Here is a 24,600-nt window from a genome sequence, read left to right as displayed (position 1 = left end):
TAGAGAAATAGAAACGTCGATGAGAGAAGAACATCATTGATCAGCTGCCTTCTGCAGGCACCCCTACTGGGGATGGAGCCCACAACCTGGCATGTGCCCTGGCCAGGAATTGAACCTGTGACCTCTTGGTTCCTGGGTCAATGCTCAACCACTGAGCACACCAGCCAGGCTGTTTTGTTTTTTAGATTCCACATATAAGTGAAATCATATAGTATTTGTCTTTCTCTGCCTGATTTATTTCAATTAGCATAATAACTTATAGGTCCATCCATGTTGTCACAAATGGCAAGATTTCATTTAAAGATGACTTTTTTAAACTAATCCTATATAATAAAAGGCTAATATGCAAATACTAGTAGACCAAAGGGCGGAACAACCGGTTGCTATGGCATGTGCTGACCACCAGGGGACGCGTGCAGAACATGGCAGGTGTCGGCAGCAGGCGGCAGAGCATGGAACATGGTGGGCATCAGCCATGGCGGGATGGTGGAGCTGGTGAGCAGGGGTGCCAGACCAAGGCGGGACATCGGTCGCTGTCATCAGGGCAAGCCTCTGGTGATTACTGAAAATTCTTTGCTCCTGGGTGCCGCAGTCCCACCTGGTGCTCATACTTGCTGCTGGTGCCCAGTGCTGGCCCTGATCTTTTGGCACCATCAGTGAGTGCGAGCAGCAGCTGCCAGCCCCTATCGCCCCCCAGGGTTTCTCTACCTCCCCCTGCTCCTGAGGGGTGATCGGGGGCAGCAACAGCCACTGCTCGCACCCACTGCTGACACCAGCCCCAATCGCTCTGTGCCATCAGCAGGGCGGTGGGAGTGGGGCTGCCAGCAGACAGGGGACCCGGGGCCACAGCAGAAGTGGCCAGGTGGGGGCGCAGAGGATGGGCCTAGACCCGCCCCTGTGCCCACCTCAGCCTCGCGGCCCACAGTTCCTTTCAAGGTGCACAAATTTGTGCACCGGGCCCCTAGTGATAATATACAGTAAAGACTTCCAACTTCATTCCCCCTTCTATCTCCAAGCTTATCTATTCCTCATTCCTCCACCGACCTTGCCCTAGCAATCACCTTTCATTTCGTTCATTCCTTCTCCCAGGCTTCCCAGGACTCTGGGCTCTCCGAGTACAATGTTGGACAGAACAGACTCAGGTCCAGCCCCAGGACACTCCCTAACACACAACACGTTCTCAAGAAAAGCTTTTAGAATGAGTAAAAATGGGCTTAAGTCCATACTGGCAGAATAAACAGTTGACCCTTCCAGTTAATCTTTGAAATTTTCTGGTTGACAAGCTCCAAACTGAGTGACAGGGCAACATGCCAAGGCCAAGGTTCTTCCCCAGATGAACCCCGACTACTTCCCCAGCCTCATCTCCCCACTCCCTCCCACCCAAAGCTACCCCGCTTCCCTGAACAAGGCGGGTTCTCTCAGGCCTTTGCCACTTGTCCTTTAAGGCTCTGCCCCAAGGTCACCTCCTCCAAGAAGGCACCCTGGAATCCAGACAGAGTCCCTTTGTCAGTGTCTGCGCTGCGGGATTCAGTTGAATATTGCACCTGCAAAGCCAAATAGAAGTACTGTACTCCGCAGGGCCCATGGTAACTCAGCTGGCAATGCTCCTCCAGGCCACCAGGAGGCGCTTTCAAAACACCGCCAGACCCGGTGAATTAAAACCCTGACACTGGCTGCCAGTTGCTTTTAGGATTAACAGTAAAGATGCCTTTTGGGTTCAGATTCTGGGTCCTCCATTCCGAACTCGGAGCTAGTGACAGCACCTCTCCAAACCTCTATTTCTACAGATATGGTCGTCAGGTGGATCAGGTAGACTGTGTCCTATAAAGTGCTTGGAACAGTGTCGCTTTTAGGACGTTCTCAGATTATATTAGGGGCAGCAGCATGCAGAGGCTCAGCAGGAAGCAGACAGAAAATTCAAGCTGAGTGACAGGGGAGAGTTTAATAGAGACTCTTGACAGGGTGGAGGCAGGGAGGTGGTGCAGCCCCCAGGGCTGGAAAGATGGGAGCTTCTGCTATCCTCAGGCCTGCATGGCAGCCGTTACCCAGGTGTGCGGAGAGGACCTTCTGATTGGAAGTGTGGTCTTGGGTGAAAGGACAACCCCACATCAGGGAGGGAGCTAGGGAATAAAGACCCCTCCCTCACCCTGACTGGTTTGGCTCAGTGGATAGAGTGTCGGCCTGCGGACTGAAGGGTCCCAGGTTCGATTCTGGTCAAGGGCATGTACCTTGGTTGCAGGCACATCCCCAGTCAGGGGTGTGCAGGAGGCAGCTGGTCGATGGTTCTCTCTCTCATCGATGTTTCTAATTCTTTATCCCTCTCCCTTCCTCTCTGTAAAAAATCAATAAAATAAAATAAAAAATTTTAAAGACCCCTCCCTCCAATCTCTCACCAGTGTCCCCATCGACCAAACCAAACAGGAAGCTAGAGGCCAAGAAAGACGAGTGTAATCCATACAGAACGGCCCAAGGTCTGAGCACATTCCCAAGAGTATGACAGGGAAAGGCAGAGAGTGGGTCTGAAAAAGCAAACAAAAAAGATGCAGCATACTCTTACTATTATTGATCTTATTATTAAGAAGGTAATAAGAAACCTAATCATAGTATTGATTGTTTTTTTAATTCCTCATCATGGTGTAAGAGGTCCTTGAAGGTCTGCTCCCCCTCTTCCTACCCTGTTACCCCTACCTCCCCTACCGGGAGGGGGTGGGAGAGAACCTTCAGGTCTACACATCTGTCATAACTCCTTTAACAGTGCACTTAGCCTTTGTGCATCTCAGTGTATGTAAACTTTACCTGAAAACTAAACAAATGAGAATGAGCTGTACGTAATATTGAACTTTAGTTTTTTGTTTGTTTGTGGGGTGTGTTTTTTTTTAATTCTCACCCTAGGATATGTTTATTGATTTTAGAGAGAGAGGAAGGGGGAGAGAGAGAGAGAGAGAGAGAGAGACATCAATGTGAGATAGAAACAGTGATCAGTTAACGTCACACATGGGATCGTGTTGAGACGGAAATGTACTGGTGACGGCAACTCACTTTGAAATGACGGGCAGACCGAGGGAGAGAAAGGTGGGTGAGTATGTGATGAAGCAATTAGAGTCAACTGGTAATTGTCGAATCCAGGGGATGGGTGCACCTCTGTTCACTGTAAAATTATTTCAACTTTCCTGCATGTTGCAGTGTTTCATGAAACATGTTTGGGAAAATATAAAACATTGGCGAGGGTGTTGAGTCAGCACAGATATTTGGGTTTTCTTGGTTAGAGGGGCCCAGAAAACAGAATTTCTCTGGGACTTTCCACAGAAACCACAGCCACTTCCCTGCTGCGCTGGAGGAGGAATGCTGCCAGCCAGCGGCCCAGGCCCCGCTCCTGCGGAAGTCAGCCTTTCAGTAGAAAACGCAGGGAAGCGGGAGGCAGAGACCACGGCCTCTGGTGGAAAACCCTGCGGGGAAGACATCTGCTTCGCATCTGAGCTCATTTATTATTCAGTCAACAGACATTTATTGAAACCCTCCTCAGTGTCTGGCCCTGACGTGAGCAGCGGCGCTAAAAACAGCCCTGGCATTGCCCTCAGGGGACTGAAATCCAGGGGCAGAGAGGGACTTGTTCTTCAGATGGAGATGATGTAAAGGGATCAGGACAATTCCGGGGGGAGCCCTGGGGCGGGGGGGGGGGGGCAAAGGAGGCACCTGATCCCGACTGGAGAGGGCTTCCTGGGCTGAGTCTTGAAGGAGTAGGTGTCAGCCAGGCAGAGCGAGGGCCGGACGAAGGAACGGAAAGGCTGGGCAGTGAGCAGCAGAGTGCGGTGCTTACAGAAATGTCAGTCCGGGTGGGGAGAGGCTGAAGATGAGCCGGGAGCAGTGTGCATGGTGCTGAAGGGCAGGTCTGGCCTCAGAAGCTGCGGGAGCAGCTGGGCCTTGTCCTGACAGCGCTGGGAAGCAGGAAAGGGTTGCAGCTGGTGGGAGGCCTTGACCAGATCCGCACACAGGCCAACTGCAGAGCAAGCGGAGCGGGTGGGGGAGGCCCCAGTTACGCCGCCCTGACAAACAACTCCAGAACGCAGGGGCTCAAAACAAACAAGGTTTATTCCTCACGCGTTGCCTTTAGTCTCGGGCTCCCAGGGCCCTCTTCCCCATCGCCCTCACTCCCCCACCCTGGCCCTGCAGTTGGGAAGGTGGGTGGTCCTGTCCACAGGACAGAGAACATCCGCTCAGATGCCTCTACCTGGAAGCACCCTTGTCGCTCCTGCTCTTATTTCTGTGGCCGCAGGTCTTGCAGGATAGAGGTGCAGGAAAGGCGAGCCTCCCCGGTGCCCAGGATAGAGGGGGCCTGGCTATCGGTCACCAGGGGCAATGCCACCATGAGACGTGAGACGCCAACGCAGCAAGAACGGGACGTAGGCAAGACGCGAGGGAGCCTGGGCTCAGAGAGGGGACATAGAAGAAAATGAATCGATCTGAGAAACATTTGGGAATCATACAGAGTTCTGTATCTGCCAGTGATCTGTCCTCATTCCTTATTCTGAAAAATAAAAAGGAAAATAAAGAAAAGGAAAAAAATAAAAATAAAAAAAATACAAGGTAACATTTACATGCCCAGAGCGTTTCTAAACCAGTGCCGTCCAATAGAGACATGATGTGAGCCACATATGTTGTTTTTAACTTTTTAGGAGCCACATTAGGAAAAGCACAATGGAACAGGTGAGGATATCATATTTTAACCCAACATATCCAAAATATTAGCCTTTCAGAATGTGATCTATACAAAAATGACCAGTGAAGTATTTTACGTTCTTTTATTTCTCCTACTTAGTCCTCAAAATGCTGTATTTTACCTTCGCAGCATGTCTCTATTCAGACCAGCCACATGTCTCTCTTTCTTTTTTTAAAAAAACTACAATACATTTTATTTACAAAATGTATATACTGAATACTATTCGTGTTTTGTCACCATGGAAAGACCTCCACAGCCAAGTCAGAGAGGCCAGAGAAAGATGGGGCCCGCGAAAGGCAGGGCCGCCATACTGCACAGGGCAGATACAGACATATTGGCTACTGGCATCCTCACAGCAACCCTGTAAACTAGGCACTAGTATTGCTTCTCCTTTAGAGAAGAGGAAACTGAGGCACAGGAAGATGAGGGACTTGCCCCAGCTCACAAAGTGGTGGAGGAGCAGAGCTTTGGACCCAGACAGCGGAGCTCCTTGGGCACCGACTGAGATGGGCGGCTACACAGGTCACATTTAAGGTGGGTGAGCGAGCGCCCACGGGGCCACTCCACCCTCAGGGGAGGGCTCAGCACAGACAGAATGATTATTATTTTTTAAAATGTGTTTTTATTAATTTGAGAGAGAGAGAAAGGTAGAGGGGGGAAGAGAGAAAGAGAGAGAGAGAGAAAGAGAGACATCTATGGGAGCCTGCACACCAGGAATCCAACCGGTGACCTTTTGGTGCACAGGACGACGCACAACCAGCTGAGCCACACCAGGTGGGCGAGATTTTTTTTTTTTAAATATATTTTATTGACTTTTTACAGAGAGGAAGGGAGAGAGATAGAGAGTCAGAAACTTCGATGAGAGAGAAACATCGATCAGCTGCCTCCTGCACATCTCCCACTGGGATGTGCCCGCAACCCAGGTACACGCCCCTGACCGGAATCGAACCTGGGACCCTTCAGTCCGCAGGCCGACGCTCTATCCACTGAGCCAAACCGGCCTTGGCAAGGTGGGCGAGATTGATGGTGATTTTTGAGGACCCTGAAGGGGAAACCCACTGTTGGACCCAAGCAAGAGGGCGTGGTGGGATGAAGGGATACAGGAAAGGATTGAATTACCTTCCCCTTACTTGCCGTAGGTTGCCAAGGAGTTAGAAAAATCCCCTTGGGAATCTGGCTGCAGACTGGTGGCTGCAAATTCGCAAATGCCGATTCTTTACGTTGGATGTGAGACAGGCCAGGAAGCCAGGACAAGTGGGACAGGGAAACTGAGACAGGTGCTGAACAAACCCAGAGCAATTTACAGCAGCTACAGAAGGTCACCCCCCGACAGACAACATCTCGGCCTCAGTTGTATTTCAGCTCCAGACCCAGAAAAGCAGCGAAACCAGGTGGGCCTCACCAGGACCACCCCGCCCTGACAGTGACCAGTCCGTGGAGACCAGGCCCCTGGAGGAGCAGACCTGGAAAAATGATGAATATTCTGCTGAAACCCTCCCCTAAGACGCCCGCCTGAGCGAAAGAGATAAAAGCCTCAAGGCAAAAGACCCATGCCCTAACCGGTTTGGCTCAGTGGATAGAGCGTCGGCCTGCGGACTAAAGGGTCCTGGGTTCGATTCTGGTCAAGGGCATGTACCTTGGTTGCAGGATCAATCCCCAGTAGGGGGTGTGCAGGAGGCAGCTGATCAATGTTTCTCTCTCACCGATGTTTCTAACTCTCTATCCCTCTCCCTTCCTCTCTGTAAAAATCAATAAAATATATTTAAATTATAAAAAGAAAAAGACAAAGGATCCAGGGCACAGTCTCCTTCTGGGGAGCAGTCCCTCCATTCCTTTTCCCTCTCCCCCCACTCCGTCCCCCACAGGCATGCATCTCCTAAACTCTCAAGGACCCCACGAGGCTTGTAACCAGGGGAGCAATGGGCAGCGGCAGCTCATCCCAGGTCAACCCCGAACCTGTTCCCAAGGCCCCTTTCCCCCGACTTCCCAGAGAGCGAGGGCAGCCGGCCCAGGCAATCCTGTTGCTTCTTCGTGGCTAAGCCTTTTCCTGTTTTACGGTTCCCTCACAGTCACCTGGACTCACGTTTTGAAATGTTTCCTGTGTGAAGTCAAAAACCCACACGCTGCCGCTGGCCCTGGGCAGCCCCGCCAAGAGCCAAGCTCTGTTTCCGGTAACAGATGAAGCACGACCTGGGAGTGGGCTCCTTGTGAAGTCACAGGAGGAGTGGGCCTCTCGTCAATGCCTGTCTGGTGTGCCTGCCCTGGAATAAAATTCTAGTCTCTCATTTAATCACCTCCCTTTCCAAACGGGGAAACTGAGGCTCGAGAAGGCACAGGCTTGTCCAAGATCACACGGGAAGGATGGAAAAGTCCCCCCCACCCCCATCCTTTTCCAGAGGCAAGAGCATTAATTGCCTTGTGGGTATTTCCTGAAATACAGTGGGGCCTTGACTTACGAGTTTAATTGGGTCCAAGACCGAGCTCGTTAAGGAGCTCGTTAACTCAAGTTACTCTATCAACTCAATGCAAAAAAATCAGCCGAGAGACAGCTGGTATTTCAAAAAACTCGTGAGTCGGGACACTCGTAAGTCAAGGCCCCACTGTATCTATAAACATTCACACAGAGATCATTTTTTAACACAATGATGGCACACTGTTCTTCATCTTGCTTTTTTTTTTCATGAACAAAATCAAAATCTCTCCAGATGAGTATATGTAGATGTGCCTTGTGGGTTGTTTTTTTTATGTGTTGCATTTTTTTAATTTTTCAATTATAGTAGGCATTCAATATTATATTCATTTCAGATATAAGTGATCCTGATAAGTCTAGTACCCATCTGACACCATACAGTTATTACGATATTATTGACTATATATTCCCGATGCTGTATTTTACATCCCTGTGACCATTTCATAACTGCCGGCTTGTACTTCTTAATGCCTTCGCTTTTTTCACTTACCCCCCCAAACCCTCTCCCCCCTAGCAACCATCAGACTGTTCTCAGTATTTATAAGTCTGTTCCTGTTTTGTTTGTTTGTCTTTGTTGGTTCTTTCGATCCCACCTATAAGTAAAATCATATGGTATTTGTCTTTCTCTGACTTATTTCACTTCGCATAATATCCTTTTGTTTTGTTCAGTGTCCATAACACACCAAACTGTCTAAATGTACTACAATTAACTTAACCAGTCCCCTCTTAATAAACCTCTAGGATATTCCTAGTTTCTTGCCATTACCAATACTACTGGAATTCAGAGCCTTTGAGCAGACCTTCTGTCAGCCATATGAACCCATCTCGCCACGATGAATTCCTCGGAGGAAAACTGCCAAGTCAAACATTATGCATGTTTGTCACTGTGAAAAGCATTTCCAAATTGCGCTCAAATTCCCCCTCTGCCGCTGGCTGGCCGCCCATTCCTCAAAGGGGCTTTCTGCTCTCTCTGAACGGCTTGAATGTTTGTCTCACAGCAAGAAGGTCTCCATGTGTTTCTTATGCAATTAAAATGAAATGAGCCCTTCCTTAAAAACACAAGCCCGGAAGAAGAGAAACCAGCAAGGCCAGTCCAGGCAGACGCTCCACCTGTCTCCTGCCTGCTGCCTTGTCCCCAGCCAGCCCTGCCTGATGTTGAAATCTGTTTCTCAAGCGTAAACATGGACCTCAACGACCAAACTTTGGAAAAAACATGGGCGGCAGATGAGGTCATTTTTCTCCCTCTGTTGCTTTTCATCTGCCTGGATTCCCCTGCCCCTTTTGTCCTTCCTCCATCTCCTCCTTCCTCTTCTCTTCCTCTGACTCCTGATTTAGTGAGTGCTGTGCTGGAAACATTTTCTTTATTTACTTATTTATTTATAAATATATTTTTATTGATTTCAGAGAGGAAGGGAGAGGGAGAGAGAGATAGAAGCATCAATGATTAGAGAGAATCATTGATCGGCTGCCTCCTGCATGCCTCACACTGGGGATCGAACCTGCACACTGGGCCCATGCCCTTGACCAGAGTCGAACCCAGGACCCTTCAGTCCACAGGCTAACGCTCTGTCCACTGAGCCAAACCATCTAGGGCTGAAACGTTTTAAAGCTCTGTCCAGTGCAACAAAAGAACACTTAAGTTATGCAGAATCTTGCATTTTTTAACAAGAAAGAGAAAAGGAAAGGAAAGCGCAGCTAGGAGTAGCCATTGGAAGAGCAAAACAAAGATCTATTTTAAACACATTAAGCTCTTCCTTTGTTGTCCTTTCCTTTCCCTTCCTGAACAGAAGCAAGTTGGAGAGGGGGATGCAGGGCTCAGAATAGGGTGGGATGAGCAGGTGTCCGCCCCAGGGGCTGTGGGGTGTGGGCAGTGGCAGCTGTAAAAGACTGGCTACTTTCAGGGGAATTGAGCACAGAAGTAAGTATATCAAGGACATAGAGAGCCCGAGTTCTCACTCATGGAGAAATGAACTACAATTATGCAAAGGGAGAAAACTACTAGTAAAATGAACCCTATATGAGGGGCTGGAATTGGAGATAGAGTAGCCGCCTGATTTTCAAGATATAGAGATAGATGTAGAATAACTACGGATGTACATGTGTATGTAAATATATCCATCCATATTTCCTACTTTTGTCCACTGAGAAAGCCTGGGTGCAGCAAGAACCCAATAGCAACAACCACAGCTATTGGTCCCAAATCTTGGTTTCTACATGTCACCCTCCAGCCCAAGCCGGCTTGAGCATCGGCCCTCTGACTGAAGGGTCTTGGGTTCTGTTCCAGTCAAGGGCACGTACCTCGGTTGCCTCCCAGGCCAGGTCGTCTGGAAGGGTGCAGGAGGCAGCAAATCTATGTCTCTCTCACATCGATGTTTCTCTCTGTGTGTCTCTCCCCGTCCCTTCCACTCTCAAAATTCAATGGGGGGGTGGGGGTGGGGGGGAGAATATCCTCGGGTGAGGATTAACAAAAATAAGTAAGTAAATGTCATCTTCCAGTGAAATGTACCAGGGCTTCCTGGAGTAAAGGCTAATTCTAGGACAAGGTAAGCCTGGCAGGCTTGTTGTGCCAGGAAGCAAAACAAACAAAAAAATGCTCGAAGAATGATGGGGACAGGTTGAAAGGACTCAGCGACCAGCTCACAGGAGCTCCCACAGGTCAAACTGGGGACAATTGGAACATGAGAACAAACCATGACTATAAGAGATTATAATCCACCAATGCTATGAGTCTATAAATTAATAAATCAAAAGTGTGATGAGGAGCGCCCTCACACCTTTCTTCCCTCTCAGGCATGCATCTCCTAAACTCTAAGGGTCCCCACAAGATTTGCAACAAGGGGAGCAACGGGCAGCAGGCAGCAGCTCGTCCCAGGTTTACCTCCTGAACCTGTCTCCAAGGCCTGGGACTTACTTCCCTCTGGGCCCACACAGCCCCACGTGGCTCACTTTCCTGTCCTGTTTCCAGGCTCCCTTGTTCTTCCACCCTAAGCCCTTCCTTGTCTCACTGCCCCCAGCTTTAATAAACATACTCTTAAAATAAAAGAGAAAATGTGGTGAGGAACGGGATAGTCACACAGCCCCTGAATGTCTCCCCAGAAAACACCTTCATTACAAAGCGGGGAAGGGTGACTTCCAGGGGAGAAGCCTGAAAGACACCACCTCTCCCAAGCGATTAAAGTGACTGTCCTGAAAGCGACCCTCCTGAGGGGGTGTCAGAAGAGCCTAACATCTCCTGGGACACTCCCGCCCGAGATGCATAAACTGAATCTGATCGGGAAAGGATTCAGACCAAGGCAACCAATGGACATCCCACCCCAAAACTGGCCTGTGATGTTCACGAGAGTCATGACGGTCAAGGGGAGAGGGGAGAATTCTTCCAGACCAAAGGAAGCTAAAGAGACAGGACAGCTCAGTGCAATGACAGAGTCCAGCTTGAACCCTTTACTGTTGTTGAAAAGAAAAAGGCCCAAAGTGCAGGTTAGTCTCTCCCAGGAAGAGAATTTTAAACCAACCCATCTGGAATTTCCTGATCCGCACGAGTGAGGTAATCTGTCCATAAAACCTTCCATTTTGTACAGCTCCTGGGAGCTGCCTTCTGTTTGCTAAGTGGGACACTGCCTGATTGGTGAATCATTCAATAAAGTCAATTAGTATTTAAATTTATTCGGCTGTCGCTGTGGAAAGCCGAGTTGCCCAGGTGGGGCTGCTGTCAGCATGGAGTTACCTCAAAAAACTAAAAATGGAACTGCCTTATGACCCAGCAATGCCACTTCTGGGAATTTATCCAAAGAAACCTGGAACACTAACTCGAAAGAGGACATGCACCCCTCTGTTCATGGCAGCGTTATTTACAATAGCCAAGATTTGGAAGCAGCCCATGTGCCCATCAGTAGATGAGTTGAGAAAACAGCTACGGTGCATTTACACAATGGAATACTACACAGCTGTAAAAAATTAAAAAACCAAAAATGGGATTCTTACCCTTTGCAACAGCATGGATGGACCTGGAGAACATTATGTGAAATAAGCCAAAGAACAGCAAGTACCAAATGATTTCACTCATATGTGGAAATGAGCTAAGAAGCCAAATAGAGACACTCATAAATGCAGAGCAGGCAGGCAGCTCTGGTTGGGGGTGGGGTGTTGCAGTGTAGGGGAGGGATGGGGACTGAGCAAAAAAGAAAGAACTCATGGGCATGGACAACAGTGTGGTGATTGTGGGGAGTTGGGGCTGGAGGAGGAAGAGGGTATGGAGGGGTAAATGGTGATGGGGAGAAAAGTAAAATTTAATTTAAAAGTAAAAACAAAAATTAAAAAACACGTACTGCATGACTAAAAACTAAAACAAAAAAACCTGCATGACATCATTCTAACAGGTAAATGTACTCGGCTGAATTTGTGAAGGCCATTTATTGGGACGACTGGTGACGCTTGAATGGAGTATGAGGATTAGAGAGTAGAAACTTATCAATGCTAATCTTTTTTATGTTTGAAGTTATCCTTTGGTTCCGTGAAGGTTCTTTTTTTTTTTTTAATATATTTTATTGATTTTTTACAGAGAGGCAGGGAGAGAGATAGAGAGTTAGAAACATCGATGAGAGAGAAACATCGATCAGCTGCCTCCTGCACATCTCCCACTGGCGATGTGCCTGCAACCCAGGTACATGCCCTTGACCGGAATCGAACCCGGGACCCTTCAGTCCGCAGGCCGACGCTCTATCCACTGAGCCAAACCGGTTTCGGCCGTGAAGGTTCTTGTTTGTAGGAAACACACACTAAACATTGTGGGGCATAATATTGGCAACTTACTCTCATATGATTTAGGAAAATTAATTTCTTTGTACTGTATGCACAACTTTTCTGTAATTTTGAGATATTTCCAATTAAAGATTAAAGCAGTGCTTTTTTTGTTTTTGTTAATCCTCCCCTGAAGGATATTTTTTTCCATTGATTTTTAGAGAGAGTGGAAGGGAGGAAGGGGGGAGAGAGAGAGAGAAAGAAAGATCGATGCGAGAGGCACATCAATTGGGCCCAACTGGGTTGGGGATCCAACCTGCAACCCAGGTATGTGCCCTTGACCAAGAATCGAACCCAAGACCCCACTGTGTGAGGACCGATGCTCTAACCACTGAACTCACCAGCCAGGGCTAAAGCAGTGCTTTAAAAACTTGTTTGAGCACATAGGAAGTAAGAAGCTTTTTGTTTTTTTACTTTTTTAAAAATGTTTTTATTGATTTTAGAGAGAGAAGAAGGGAGAGGGATAAAGAGAGACATCGATGAGAGATAAACATCATCAACTAGCTGCCTCCTGCACGCCCCCTATGGGGGATCGAGCCGGAAACGCAGGCATGTGCCCTGACCGGAATCAACCAGTGACATCTTGGTTCCTGGGTCAACGCTTAACCACTGAGCAACACTGGCCGGGCAAGAATTTTTTTTTATATCAAAACCAGTACAAAACATGTTTCTGAACCTGAAACAAACGCAGCACAAAACAACATCTCCTTGCTTTAAAAGATAATATCGAATACGGTTTTTAAGAACTGGAATATAACACAGAAAAATCAATCCCAAGAGAAACGGTAACGAGATAAGCCCCAACACTACTGGTAGAGACTCACTGAATTGATGTCATGACCTACCCTCTCTGCCCAGTCTTCTTACAAGAATAAGAAGAGCAAACACATACTGTATAGGTTGTATCACACCCGGGCTCTGTCCTAAGTGCCGTGCAGATATTGCTTAATCCTCACAACTACTTCAGAGGGAAGGTAATGTTAATGTCCATCTTAAAGTTGCAGAAACTGAGGCCACAAAAGATTAAGTAACACGTCCAAGGTCACACAGCTAGGGAAAGGTGGGGCTGGCTTGGAACTTTAGCCCGACTTCACAACACCCTGCAAAAGGGATATTATCCCTCGCTTGGCTGATTGGGAAACGCAGGCTCAGAGAAGCGAAATGGCCAGCCCACGGTCATGCTGATATTGAAAAGCAGAGACTAGTCCCCAAGAACAGTCCTGCACAGTCAGGGAGAAATGTCATGCTTAGATCCCAAATCAGGAACCTCTGTTTGTTCATTGAACCCAATTATGAGAAGACAGCACTCCAGTTTGGCCAAACACGCCAGCTGTCCATCTAACGCTTCGCTGTCCAACATGGCAGCCACAAGCTCATTTAAATGTAAGCTAATTCACAGCACAATTCACCATAGCTAAGATTTGGAAACAGCCTAAGTGCCCATCAGTAGATGAATGGATTAGAAAACTGTGGTACATCTACACGATGGAATACTATGCTGCTGTAAAAAGGAAGGAACTCTTACCATTTGCAACGTCATGGATGGAACTGGAGAGCATTATGCTAAGTGAAATAAGCCAGTCAATAAAGGAAAAATACCACATGATCTCACTCATTCATGGACAATAGAGACCATTATAAACTTTTGAACAATAATAGATACAGAGGCAGAGCTGCCTCAAACAGATTGTCAAACTGCAGCGGGAAGGCCGGGGAGGGTTGGGGGGCAGGAGGTAGGGGGGTAAGAGATCAACTAAAGGACTTGTATGCATGCATATAAGCATAACCAATGGACATAAGACACTGGGGAATAGGGGAGGCTAGGGGACTGTCTAGGGCGGGGGGATAAAATGGACACATATGTAATACCCTTTGTAATACTTTAAGCAATAAAAAAAAATTAAAAAAAATTAAAAAAAAATAAATGTAAGCTAATTCAAATAAGATTGAAACACTGCAGGCACACACCCATCACTTGGGCTCAGTGCTCACGGCTCCCACAAAGCACAGCACAGGCTGGAAGCTCTGCTGGGCAGGGAGGAGCCTGGAGGTTGTGGGCCAGGGCTGAACAATCGCTCCTTCTAAAGGCGGACTGCGCTCTTCCGGACACCCTTTCACTACACGCCAAACGCAGGAGTACATTCCATCAGACAGCCTGTCCACAACCACACGTAGCTGTGCTTTTACTGAAATGGCACTGTCATATTTCCGTGTAAATTAATTCAGGAAAGAAAAGCCCATTAATTAGCCCATAATCCCCAGCTTGGGTTTTAATCCATGGTCGTGACACCTGATGGTACCTATAAACGCTCACCTGGTAGATTTCTTCCCCTGAATGGATTGACCTGGCCGAAGCCAGCCAAGGAGACACGCTGATTCCAGCACAATTCTGACTCAGGCCATTGGAAAGTTTATTATGACCTTCACCGAAGCAATTAGGACTACGGTACACTAACAACTGAATTTATGCTCCTGATAGACAGGTCAGAGGCAGGGTGGAGACTAGGAAAGAATAACAGGAAGATGAAAGGGTTTTTTAAAAAAATATTAAAGATAAGAGTGAGGGGAGGAAAAGCCAGCTGACTAAATTTTTCCCCAGTCTGTTGCTGACACACTCTCTGACCAGGCCTCGGCTCACCACCAACACCCGGTGGATTAAAATCACAGGTCGTGCCCTAGCCGGGTTGCCCAGTGGTTAGAGTGCTGGCCCTTGGACTGAGGGTCTCAGGTTCAATTTCGGTCAAGGGCACATACTTTGGATCCTGTGATCTTTCCCTGGCCCTGGTCCAGGCACGCAGGAGACAACCAGTTAATGTGTCTCTCTCACATTGATGTTTTTCTCTCTGTGTTTCTCCCCCTCCTTTCCACTCTCTCTAAAAATCAGTGGGGGGAGGGGGTGGAGAGATAAATAAATAAAAAGATAAAATCATGGGTCTTTTCTCTGTTACACCCTAGAGTCCAGAGCTAAAATAATGGAAATTTCCATATCTGTACTGTCCATACAGTAGCCACATGTGGCTACTTGAGCACTTGAAATGTGACTGAGGAACTGAATTTTAAATTTTATTTAATTTTAACTTTAATGAATTTAAATTTGCATGTGTACAGCAACATGTGGCCGGTGGCTACCATATTGAACAGTGCAGCACTAACTGGTGAGCCATAGATCAGGGCAGGGCCTTCCCGTCTGTGTCCCACAACACCTCACATGCAAACTAGTTGTTTTGGGGGCACCCTCTAGGGCAGTGTTTCTCAACCTTCCTAATGCCGTGACCCTTTAATACAGTTCCTCATGTTGTGGTGACCCCCAATTTCATTGTTACAAATTGAACATAATTAAAGCACAGTGACTCATCACAAAAACAATATGTAATTATATATGTGTTTTCCGACGGTCTTAGGTGACCCCTGTGAAAGGGTCGTTCGACCCCCAAAGGGGTCGCGACCCACAGGTTGAGAACCGCTGCTCTAGGGTGACTCCCTGGGTCCCAACCCAGCTCTGGGAAAGCTTGAGGAAGTGACTTAATCTTGTTTGTGCCTCAGTGTTTGCATCTGTAAAATGGAGCATAAGTGGACCTCACAAAATGTTAAAAGTTTGGGGACTTCAACGGAGGGCAAAGGGAGGTGCATTGCATGATCTTTCCAACAGGTCTGTTGGTGTGAAATTTTTTTTAATCAAAGTTGGAGCCAAAACCGGTTTGGCTCAGTGGATAGAGCATCGGCCTGAGGACTGAAGGGTCCCGGGTTCAATTCCGGTCAAGGGCATGTACCTGGGTTGTAGGAACATCCCCAGTGGGAGATGTGCAGGAGGCAGCTGATCGATGTTTCTCTCTCATCGATGTTTCTAACTCTCTATCTCTCTCCCTTCCTCTCTGTGGAAAATCAATAAAATATATTTTTTTTAAAAAGTTGGAAAACAAAATGCTAATACTATATTACAGGAAGGCTCTGAATAGTCAGTGGTGCGTGGAAAGTGCTTGCCACAGTACCTGGCACCAGCAAACAATGGGTGCTTTTAAAAATGCCTGGCAAGAACATATATGCATAGCCCATGGACACAGACGGCAATGGGGCTAGGGCCAGAGGGAGGGGAGGGCGGTCTGGGTGGAGGGAGCAAAGGGTGGGGATGGGGAGTGGGGGACATCTGTAATAATGTCAACAATATTAATTAATTAGTTAATTAATTAATTATCTGGCACCTGGCAGGGAAGCTCTTAAAGCACTGTCCCAATGCACCAAGGTTGCGGGTTCGACCCCCATGCAGAGCACAGATAAGAATCAACCAATGAATGCAAAATAAATGGAACAACAAATCTCTCTCCCCCCCCCCTTCCTCTCTCTCTAAAATCAATAAATAAAAGTGGCTCCGTGTGGCTCCGTGGCTTTCCCGGTCAGGGCAGAGGCCCAGATTTCAGGCCTGACCCCAGAAAGGGGCATGTGGGAGGCAGCTGATCAATGATTCTCTCTCATCATTGATGTTTCTCTCCCTCCCTCCCTCTCCCTTCCTCTCTGAAGTCAAATAAAAAATATATTTTAAAAAATAATGAAAAAGAAAGTTGTTCAAACCCAGACTCCCCCCTGGGGTATCTCAGCTCCTCTGTTACAGGAAGGTCTTGGCATTTCTTCCCTAGCTGAGCTTCAAGAGGTCATTGGAAGAAATGAGGTAGAAATGACTCCTTCGAAACACTGTACAAAGTAATCCAACTTTTATTGAGGCCTTTACGTTCCAGAAACTGACCACAGAGGCATAAGGCTCGGTCCCTGCCCTTGAGGAGCTCACAGTCTAGTGGGAAGACAGCCGCTGAGACGGTTCCCACGGAGATGCCGGGCAGAGCCGCCCGCCACCCGCAGAGGAGGCACCCACTGCCCCGCTCTGCCCCCCACCTTCCAGGTTGGCTCTGGGAAAGCTCATCGTGGTCTCTCCCGCAGTCCCGGGGACAATTCCAAGTACTCTCGTCACCATGAGCGCAGGGGAGAGACATCTGCTGCCTCAAAAAGCTACAACACCCAGAGGATATGTACAAAGGTCCCTTTATTTCCCGGAGCCGCAAGCCAGCGCAGCGGAAGCTGGGTACTGAGTGAGGTAAATGGAAGAACAGGGGCTGGGCCAGCCCAGTCCGGTGGCGGAGCGGGGAGGGGAGGGTACCCAGGGCTAGGGCAGGAGGGCAGGGAGGAGGCTCCCAGGCGGAGGAGGAGCTCACAGTAGGGCGCCAGCAGCCACAGCCAGCAGAAGAGCCGCCAGCCCGGCCGCGGGCGCTGCCGAGCCTTGGTTGTGGGCCCACGTTTTCGTGGGGTATTGCTCCTTATTGCTGCGGTCCTGGTGGCCCGCGGCGCCTCCGGCCACGCTGGACTCCTCTTTGTGCGCCGTCTGGGGTTCTACCGCCTTCGGGGGGGTCTGGCTGGCGGAGGCGGGGCTGGATTTGGTGGTGGAGCCGGGCTTGGTCGGCGCTCGGGCGGAGGTAGTGACCGCCGGGGTGCTGGTGGCCGGAGTGGTGGACCGAGGGACCGGCAGCAGGACCAGGGGCGGGATTCGCGGGGAGAAGAAGGTCTTGTTGCGGAGGTCTGCGTTGCAGCGGGGCCCCTTGCAGCAGGAGCCGCTGAGCGTGAAGCCGGGGCCTGTCACCGCGTCCCGGGTGCAGAACTCGTCCTGGACGCAGCCCCGGACGGGCAAGGACACGGTCACGTTGGCTGAGGAGGGAGACACACACGGGCCGGGCGTTGAAGACAGGGCCGGGTAGGCCCCGCCAGAGTAAAACTTAGAGGCAAAAACCTCAAAAACAGCCCTCGCCGGTTTGGCTCAGTGGCTAGAGCATTGGCCGGGGGACAAAAGGGTCCCAGGTTCGATTCCGGTCAAGGGCACATGCCGGGGTTGCAGGCTCCATCTCCAGTAGGGGGCGTGCAGGAGGCAGCTGATCAATGATTCTTGATGTTTCTATTTCTCTCTCCCTCTCCCTTCCTTTCTGAAATCAACCAAAAAATATATTTTTTTAAAAAACTCCAAAACAGGGGACAGAGGGGCTCTGGTTCCATTGATCCAAAAGTCTCAACTCAGGCCTCACTTGGAGAAACACTGTCCCAGTCCTTGGCAAAGGATGGGTCACATTTCCTGTAGTAGTTTGAGAGGCTGAACCACAAAGAGAAGAGCAAAAGTCCCCCACCTCCCTCCTGCCCCCCTCCCCCCCCCCCCCCCATAACACCGCCAATATTTAGTCCTAGAGTTAGAATTACTCTCTCATAATACACCTGGCAGAGGGGTGGGCGGTGGGAGGGATTGAAGAACTTCATCTCCCATGATTCCCCGAGGCAGACCCACACCTCTCCTATGTGGTTTAGGGGGGCACCCTAACCGCTTGAGTTGTACGGAGTCAGAACCAGATTCCCCCGCAATGCCCGGTAGACGCTTGAAGGTTTAAATACACTCCCACAGCACGTCCCTGCATTCTGCACTCAGCAGGCCTCTATGGAAATGCATCTCCCGAAAAAACTAGGACAGAAAGCATCCTATCCCCATGCCCTAGGACAGCGTTTCTCAAGAAGCTCTGAAAACAAGATGAGAACTTAGGCCGACAGCGCCCAGAGTGCGTCGGAGGTGGGGGGACTTTGCATAAAGGGCTGCCATCGCCCGGGAGGCCTCGGAAAGGCTGCCAGTGCTGCCGCCCCTGCTCCGCGGCTCGCTCACCTGCCGTCAAGGTGACGTTGCCGTCGAAACAGCCCTGGTAGACGCGGTCGCTGGCGTTGTAGCAGCTCACGATGGGCGGTCTGGTGCCCTGGCACTCCTCGTGGCTCAGCCCCACGCAGCTGTAGCACTCAGCGCCGTTGGGCTCGTACGCACTCTCATTACCTACGAGGGAGAGGGAGCCGGGTGTGAGGAAGGGGTCAAGAAGGTTCGGGCCCTGGCCGGGTTGCTCAGTGGATAGAGCATTGGCCTGCAGACGGAAGGGTCCCGGGTTCGATTCCAGTCAAGGGCTCATGCCCGGGTGTCAGGCTCGATCCCCAGGCGTGCACGAGGCAGCCAATCAATGATTCTCAGCATTGATGTGTCTACCTCTCTCTCCCTCTCTTTCCTTCCTCTCTGAAATCAATAAAAATATTTTTTTAATTTAAAAAAAACATGGTTCGGAAAGCACACTTCGGCCTGGGATGGCTCCAGCCCACGACTCCCCACCTCGTCCGACCCTAGTTGAGCCTCCAGCTCCGTCCCACCCCGTGAACCCGCCCCTGGCGTCCAGCCCTACAGATGCCTGCAGCGGTGGGGCCCGCCGCTTGCGCCGTGGCCCCGCCCCAGCCTCCTCTGCGCTCTCGTGCGTCGGGCTGGCGAGCACCCCTAGCGGCTCCGGCCCCACACGCTCCGCGCTGGGTCTGGGGCCCGCTCCCACCGACCTGCGGGGGTGAGCGCTCGCGTGGAGAGGTTGAGCTTGGCGTTGCAGCGGTCCTGGGCGCACTGCTGCAGCTGGATGAAGGCCAGAAGCCCGAAGAGGTCCAGTCCGCGGTCATTCTTGCCCGGGAGTCCGGACCCGCAGCCGCGCACTGCCACCGAGAATTGCCCGTGGACTACGGGAGGGAAGGGGAGGGATCAGAGGAGGCGAGGCCCTCAGGAAGAGCCGATCGAGGAGATAATGACAAACGGAGGGGCGGAACTTCAAAAAGCTGAACCCGAGGGGCTGCCAGGCCGACAGATTGAACAGAATGGGGGGCAGGGGTGGTAGCTATAAGAAGGCACCCTGAGAAGGAACTGGGAGGCTGACAGAAAGGCACAGGATCAGAGAGGGGCGGGGCCTCCTGGGAGCTGCGGCCTCGGACACGGGTGGGATGTGGGTCTGAGCGTCCAGGCCTCCGCCTGGGAAACCTAGAAGACTCAACAGAATCTCCATCGCCAGGGCCCCATTGCATAGGGGAGGCTGGGCTGGGGAGGAGAACATTCTGGCAGGGACAGCAGAAGGTAGGGAGATCGTGGTGGCGCAGAAATGGACAGGGTGTGCTTCAGAAGGGATCGGGGTCCCAGATCCTGGTTCTTGCTGGTTCACCCACCCACTTCTCAACTCTCAGCCCGCCGCCCTCTAAGCCCTAATGGCCCGATGTTGTGGCAGGGCCCGGGCCAGGCAGAAAGGGAGGGACAGGGCTGCTGGGGGGTGTGGCCAAGATCAGGGGGCGGGGCTGGACTATAAGGGGGCGGGGCCTGGCTGGAGGAGCCCGGAGGAGGAGGTACGTGGGCCAGGGGGCCCCACTCACTGGTCTCCACCGCCCCCACGGCCTCCGTGCAGACTTCCACGCCCGGCGCGCACTTCACGATCTTGGTCTTCTGCGGAGAGCACCCGTCATCGGCTTTCTGCACGCAGCTGTAGCACTCCAGGGCCTGAGCTCCTGGGGGCGAGGTGGAGTGGACCGCTGCTTAAGCCGCCTCCCGCCCCCCTCCCCCCAACGGAGGGCGCCCCTTCCCACGCCCTCGCTCCCCAGGACGAGACAATCCTCTTGCACATCCTTTTCCAGGGCAGGAGTGAGGAAAAGCTTCCCACCAATATGGGGTCAGGGGAGACACTGTGTCCCTTTCCTTCAAGCCCCCTAGGCCCACAGGGGGAGCCCTAGGCCCAAGGTGCCCCATCCCTGACCGGAAGCCCTGGGAGAACTCTGCCATGAATGGGGAGCACCTTCCCACACTTCTCCGCTCGGGATGGGAGGATTTTTCCCACAGATGAGCAGCTCTGTGAGGGATCCCTTCCCACAAGCCCCCTCTGCTCGGGTTGGAAGAGTTTTTCCCACAGGCCCCTCCCCCAGGGCGGGAATCCTTCCCACGGTCCCCTCGGCCCAGGATGGGGGGCCCTTCCCACAGCCCCTTCTGACCAGGGCAGACGATCATTCCCATAGCCCTTCTCCTCCGGATGCCAGGTCCTTCCCACAGCCCCCTCTGTAGGGAGTGAGGGGACCCTCTTTCCTGGGGCCCCACGCTGCCCCCTCCACTCCTCTCCCCAGAAGACCCACCTTCTTTTTGTTTATTTATCTTTTTTTAGGGGTGGGGGAGAGAGAGAGAAACACCGATTTGTTGCTCCACTTATTTATGCATTCATCGGTTGATCCTTACATGTACCCTGGCCAGGGATGGAACCCACAACCTTAGCTATGGGGACGACGCTCTAACCAACTTAACTACCCAGACGTACCTTGGAGCAGCATGGGCAGCAGCAGCAGCAGCCAACCTGTAGTCCAGATCACTGCCTGGGCACCTGCTTTCCTGGCGGGGTCCATGATGCGATCCTGCTCCCTCAGAGTTCCCCCTCGATGTGCCGCCTCGCAGCCCGGTTCCTCTTACCTGAGCTCAGGATGAGTAACTTCCCCCCAGGCAACCTCGACCTTGCCCAACCAGGCCAAATCAGCGTCCGCTGTGGGGCGGGAGGCCCGCCCCTGGGTGCGCCACCCTCAGCTGCCAAGGAGGGAAATGGCGGGAGTCCAGGTTCCCTGACGATTCCCAAAAGAAAGTCTGTGTATTTGGGGGGAAGAGGGGAGAGTGCTGAGGTTCACAGAGGGGGTCTACTCTACGCTTGGCACTCACCACAGATTTAATGAGTACCTATGGTGTGCCAGCTGTGGTCTGGAGATTAAGACAGAACCAGTGCCTGTCCTCACAGAGCTCACTGTCTGATGGGGGAGACAGATATTCACCAAATAATCATACAAATTGTTATTCACTGGAGGACATTGAAGGAGGAAGTGGAAGGGAGCTGCAAGGAGGTGTGGGCCCTAGAAAGGGGCCAGTCAGTGAAGCTTCCCTGAAGATGTAAGAGTTGTGTGGTCTCAAGGACATGGAGGATTTGGCCCATAAAGGAGGCCGGGGTGGGGGCAGGGAGCATTACAAAACAGAAGGCGCAGCAGGTGCAAAGACCTAGAGGTGGGTAGTAGCAAGACCCAGTCAAACTCAGCGGAGAGCAGTGCACCAGGAGCTCAGAGGGCGAGGGAGAAGGGTGGAAAGTGAGACAGAAGCACCAGACAGGGGCCAGACCACTTAGGGCGTTACAGGCCCTGAGAAGGGATTTGAATTAAATCTGAGAAAACTGGAGAACCTTTGAGAGGGTCTCAATCAGCTGGGGACACAATCAGATTTACTTTCTAATATGATCAATCTGGAAAATAATGCAAATATCCATCAGGAAGTGAAGGGGAAAAGCAAGAGTAGTTCACCAATCCTGTGGAATATTGCACAGCAGTGCAAAAGCGCACCAATGGCCTCAGCAACATGGACGAATCTCAAAAACTCGATGTTGAGCTTGAGAAGCCTTAAACAAATAAAACATACATTGTAACTCCACGTAGATGAAGTCCTAGAACAGACAAAACTAGTGAGAGAAGTCTCAGCAGGGGGACCATGGGCTAGGCATTGTCCCAAGGAAGCCGTGGTGAGAAGCCCCACACTCTTCCTCTGGGAGGTAGTCACACGTGTGTACAAATATGTAAAGGATCACCGAGTTATATACTTACACACGTCACTGAATGCACATCATTATTAAAGAAAGAAAGGGAAAACGCCTCTGTGGCCTCTGTGTGAGAAAGGAAAAGACTCTAGAAGGGGAGACAGAGAAGACCAGGAGTCCGGTGGGGGACCTGGGCAGTTTCCCAGGTAAGAGAGAGAAACGCAGTCCCTGACGGCTGGCCAGGACTTGGCCTGGCACTCACAGTGCGGTCATGGTGTTGTGCGACACACCAACACACCACTACCATCAGACAGGGCCACACTGACCGGAATGGAGCGAGACACAATCAGGACCACTGCATCCGTCACCATGTCTGAACACAGAAACGAACAAGAACACTGTGCAAACCACAAAATGACTAAGCATTCCCATATCCTGGCTAATATATGTGACTGCTTATATATTATATTATATTATATTTATTATATTATATTATATTATATTATATTATATTATATTATATTATATTTATTATATTATATTATATCATATCATATCATATCATATTTATTATATTTATTATATTATTTATTATATTTACTATATTATATTTATTATACTATACTATAAAGTTACAGCTTTACTCTTGCTTTGTTTCTCTTGGCTCATAGATAAGATCTATCGATGGCAGTAAAAATAGCAGCTGTGTCGGTAAAGATATTATTTGTCCCCCAGACCCCATTGCTTCCCCCTCCCCCAATTCCCAACAATGACTAGCACCTCAGTCACATGGGTGGGGTCACTTGGCATCATGATGAGGGAGAAAGTGAATGACTGCTGGTGAGGTCATTCAGCATTGCCCCCGCCTCCCTGCCTCCCAGCCTGGAATCCCAGCCCCACTTTTGCTGTGTGACCCTGTGCTAAGTGTCTTCACCTCTCTTAGCCGCTGAGGTGTCTGTCCTATAATAAAGGGAGGAGTGTGTCCATGGCGGAGTGAGGCAGTGGGCGAAGTATCAAGTCTGGGATCCTAATCCTGCCTCTGCCATCTCCCTGCTGTGTGACCTCAAACAGCGGTGTCTCCTTCTCTGAACTTGGGCTGCCTCCTTTGCCAAATGGGTCTGAAAACCCCTCTCTGGAGGGGTGGAGGGAGGCTGGCTGGTAATGCTATTATTACCGTGTGCTCAGACGCAGGAGGCCCTGCAGGCCCCAGCCGCGTGGGAGAGTTTCAGGGAGGAACCCTAACTGGCTGGACCAGAAGAACTAGCGTCTTGGGAGGGAATGGGACCCAGGGTGGGGAGCCTCCTCTTGCTCAGGCCTGCCCAGATTCTGGGCACTGACCCCCACCTGGCCCCAGACCAGAGAGCAGAGGGAGGTTTGAACGTGGGGCCTCTGTTTAACCTGCTGAGTGACTCTTCCCGGCTCTTCTCCTCAGAGTCACTGGAAAAAGATTTAGAATCTGGTCCCCGGATGGATGCACAGAGGGGTCAGGGTGGAGGCAGGCCCCAGCACTGGAGTTCACGCCGGGGCCTCAGACAAGCCTGGGGCCATATCCACTATGGGTTTCCTGTCCCCTGGAACAGGGCAGGCTCAGCCCAGTGACGTTCTCGGCCTGTCTCAGACCCAATCCCTCTGGGATGTACCGTCTGGGATGTGTTAGAGAAGGGGTGGGGTGAGGGCTCAGTGCAAAGTGAAACTTTGGGGACCCAGTTCAAAAGGCAGAAAAGAGTGCCCTTAAAAGTACTAAAAATAGCCCTAACCGGTTTGGCTCAGTGGATAGAGTGTTGGCCTGTGGACTGAAGGGTTCCCGTCAAGGGCATGTACCTTGCTTGCAGGCACATCCCCAGGAGGGGGTGTGCAGGAGGCAGCTGATCGATGTTTCTCTCTCATCAATGTTTCTAACTCTCTATCCCTCTCCTCTCCTCTCTGTGAAAAATCAATAAAATATATATATTTTTAAAAGTACTAAAAATAGAAATGCTTCCTTCCACCACCTCTCTGGGCCCCTCATGGTGTTCAAGGTCATGTTCCCTTGGGCACAGGGATACTTGTGGGGTGAGCAGAGCCCCTCACAGATGTCTATAGACCCTGCCCCACAACTAGAGCAACCTTGGCTGTGGGTCCTCCTTCCACCAGCTGCCCATTGCCACGTCCCACCCTGAGATGCCTGACCCTGAGCTTCCCACATGCACCCAGGCCCTGCCGGAGCTGGAGGGTGG

At 50.7% G+C, this 24,600-nt stretch overlaps 1 protein-coding gene and 1 long non-coding RNA gene across 3 annotated transcripts; both read right to left on the bottom strand.

Moving 5' to 3' along the window:
- Nucleotides 1-4,071: 4,071 nt before the first annotated feature.
- On the bottom strand, nt 4,072-11,327 carry LOC132216795 (uncharacterized). The gene is made up of 2 exons (XR_009448797.1): nt 11,169-11,327; nt 4,072-4,525 (listed from the first exon to the last, which is right to left on the bottom strand). It is a non-coding gene; the product is annotated as an uncharacterized LOC132216795 (long non-coding RNA).
- A 5,346-nt stretch (nt 11,328-16,673) lies between these two features.
- On the bottom strand, nt 16,674-21,297 carry LYPD3 (LY6/PLAUR domain containing 3). 2 transcript variants are annotated; one of them, XM_059666316.1, is made up of 5 exons: nt 21,140-21,297; nt 20,214-20,345; nt 19,365-19,535; nt 18,664-18,825; nt 16,674-17,672 (listed from the first exon to the last, which is right to left on the bottom strand). In XM_059666316.1, the coding sequence occupies exons 1-5, from the start codon at nt 21,222-21,224 to the stop codon at nt 17,182-17,184; spliced, it is 1,041 nt and encodes a 346-aa protein (XP_059522299.1). In that variant the 5' UTR covers nt 21,225-21,297; the 3' UTR covers nt 16,674-17,181. The 2 variants fall into 2 exon arrangements, with proteins under 2 accessions (XP_059522299.1, XP_059522300.1); XM_059666317.1 differs by lacking the exon at nt 20,214-20,345 and having other exon boundaries at nt 21,140-21,283.
- Nucleotides 21,298-24,600: the final 3,303 nt, after the last annotated feature.

Source organism: Myotis daubentonii, chromosome 15, assembly GCF_963259705.1.
Source record: "Myotis daubentonii chromosome 15, mMyoDau2.1, whole genome shotgun sequence".
NCBI classification, from domain to species: Eukaryota; Metazoa; Chordata; class Mammalia; order Chiroptera; family Vespertilionidae; genus Myotis; species Myotis daubentonii.
The sequence above is the reverse complement of the archived record's forward strand: the minus strand, read 5'-3'. Positions and strand labels throughout refer to the sequence as shown.

Coding starts and splice junctions, on each gene's coding strand:
- LYPD3 (XM_059666316.1), bottom strand. CDS start 21,224: ATGGACCCCGCCAGGAAAGCAGGTGCCCAGGCAGTGATCTGGACTACA. Junction 19,536..20,213: donor CGTGGGGGCGGTGGAGACCA/GTGAGTGGGGCC, acceptor TCCCTCCCGTAG/TCCACGGGCAATTCTCGGTG. Junction 18,826..19,364: donor GCGAGCGCTCACCCCCGCAG/GTCGGTGGGAGC, acceptor TCTCCCTCGTAG/GTAATGAGAGTGCGTACGAG.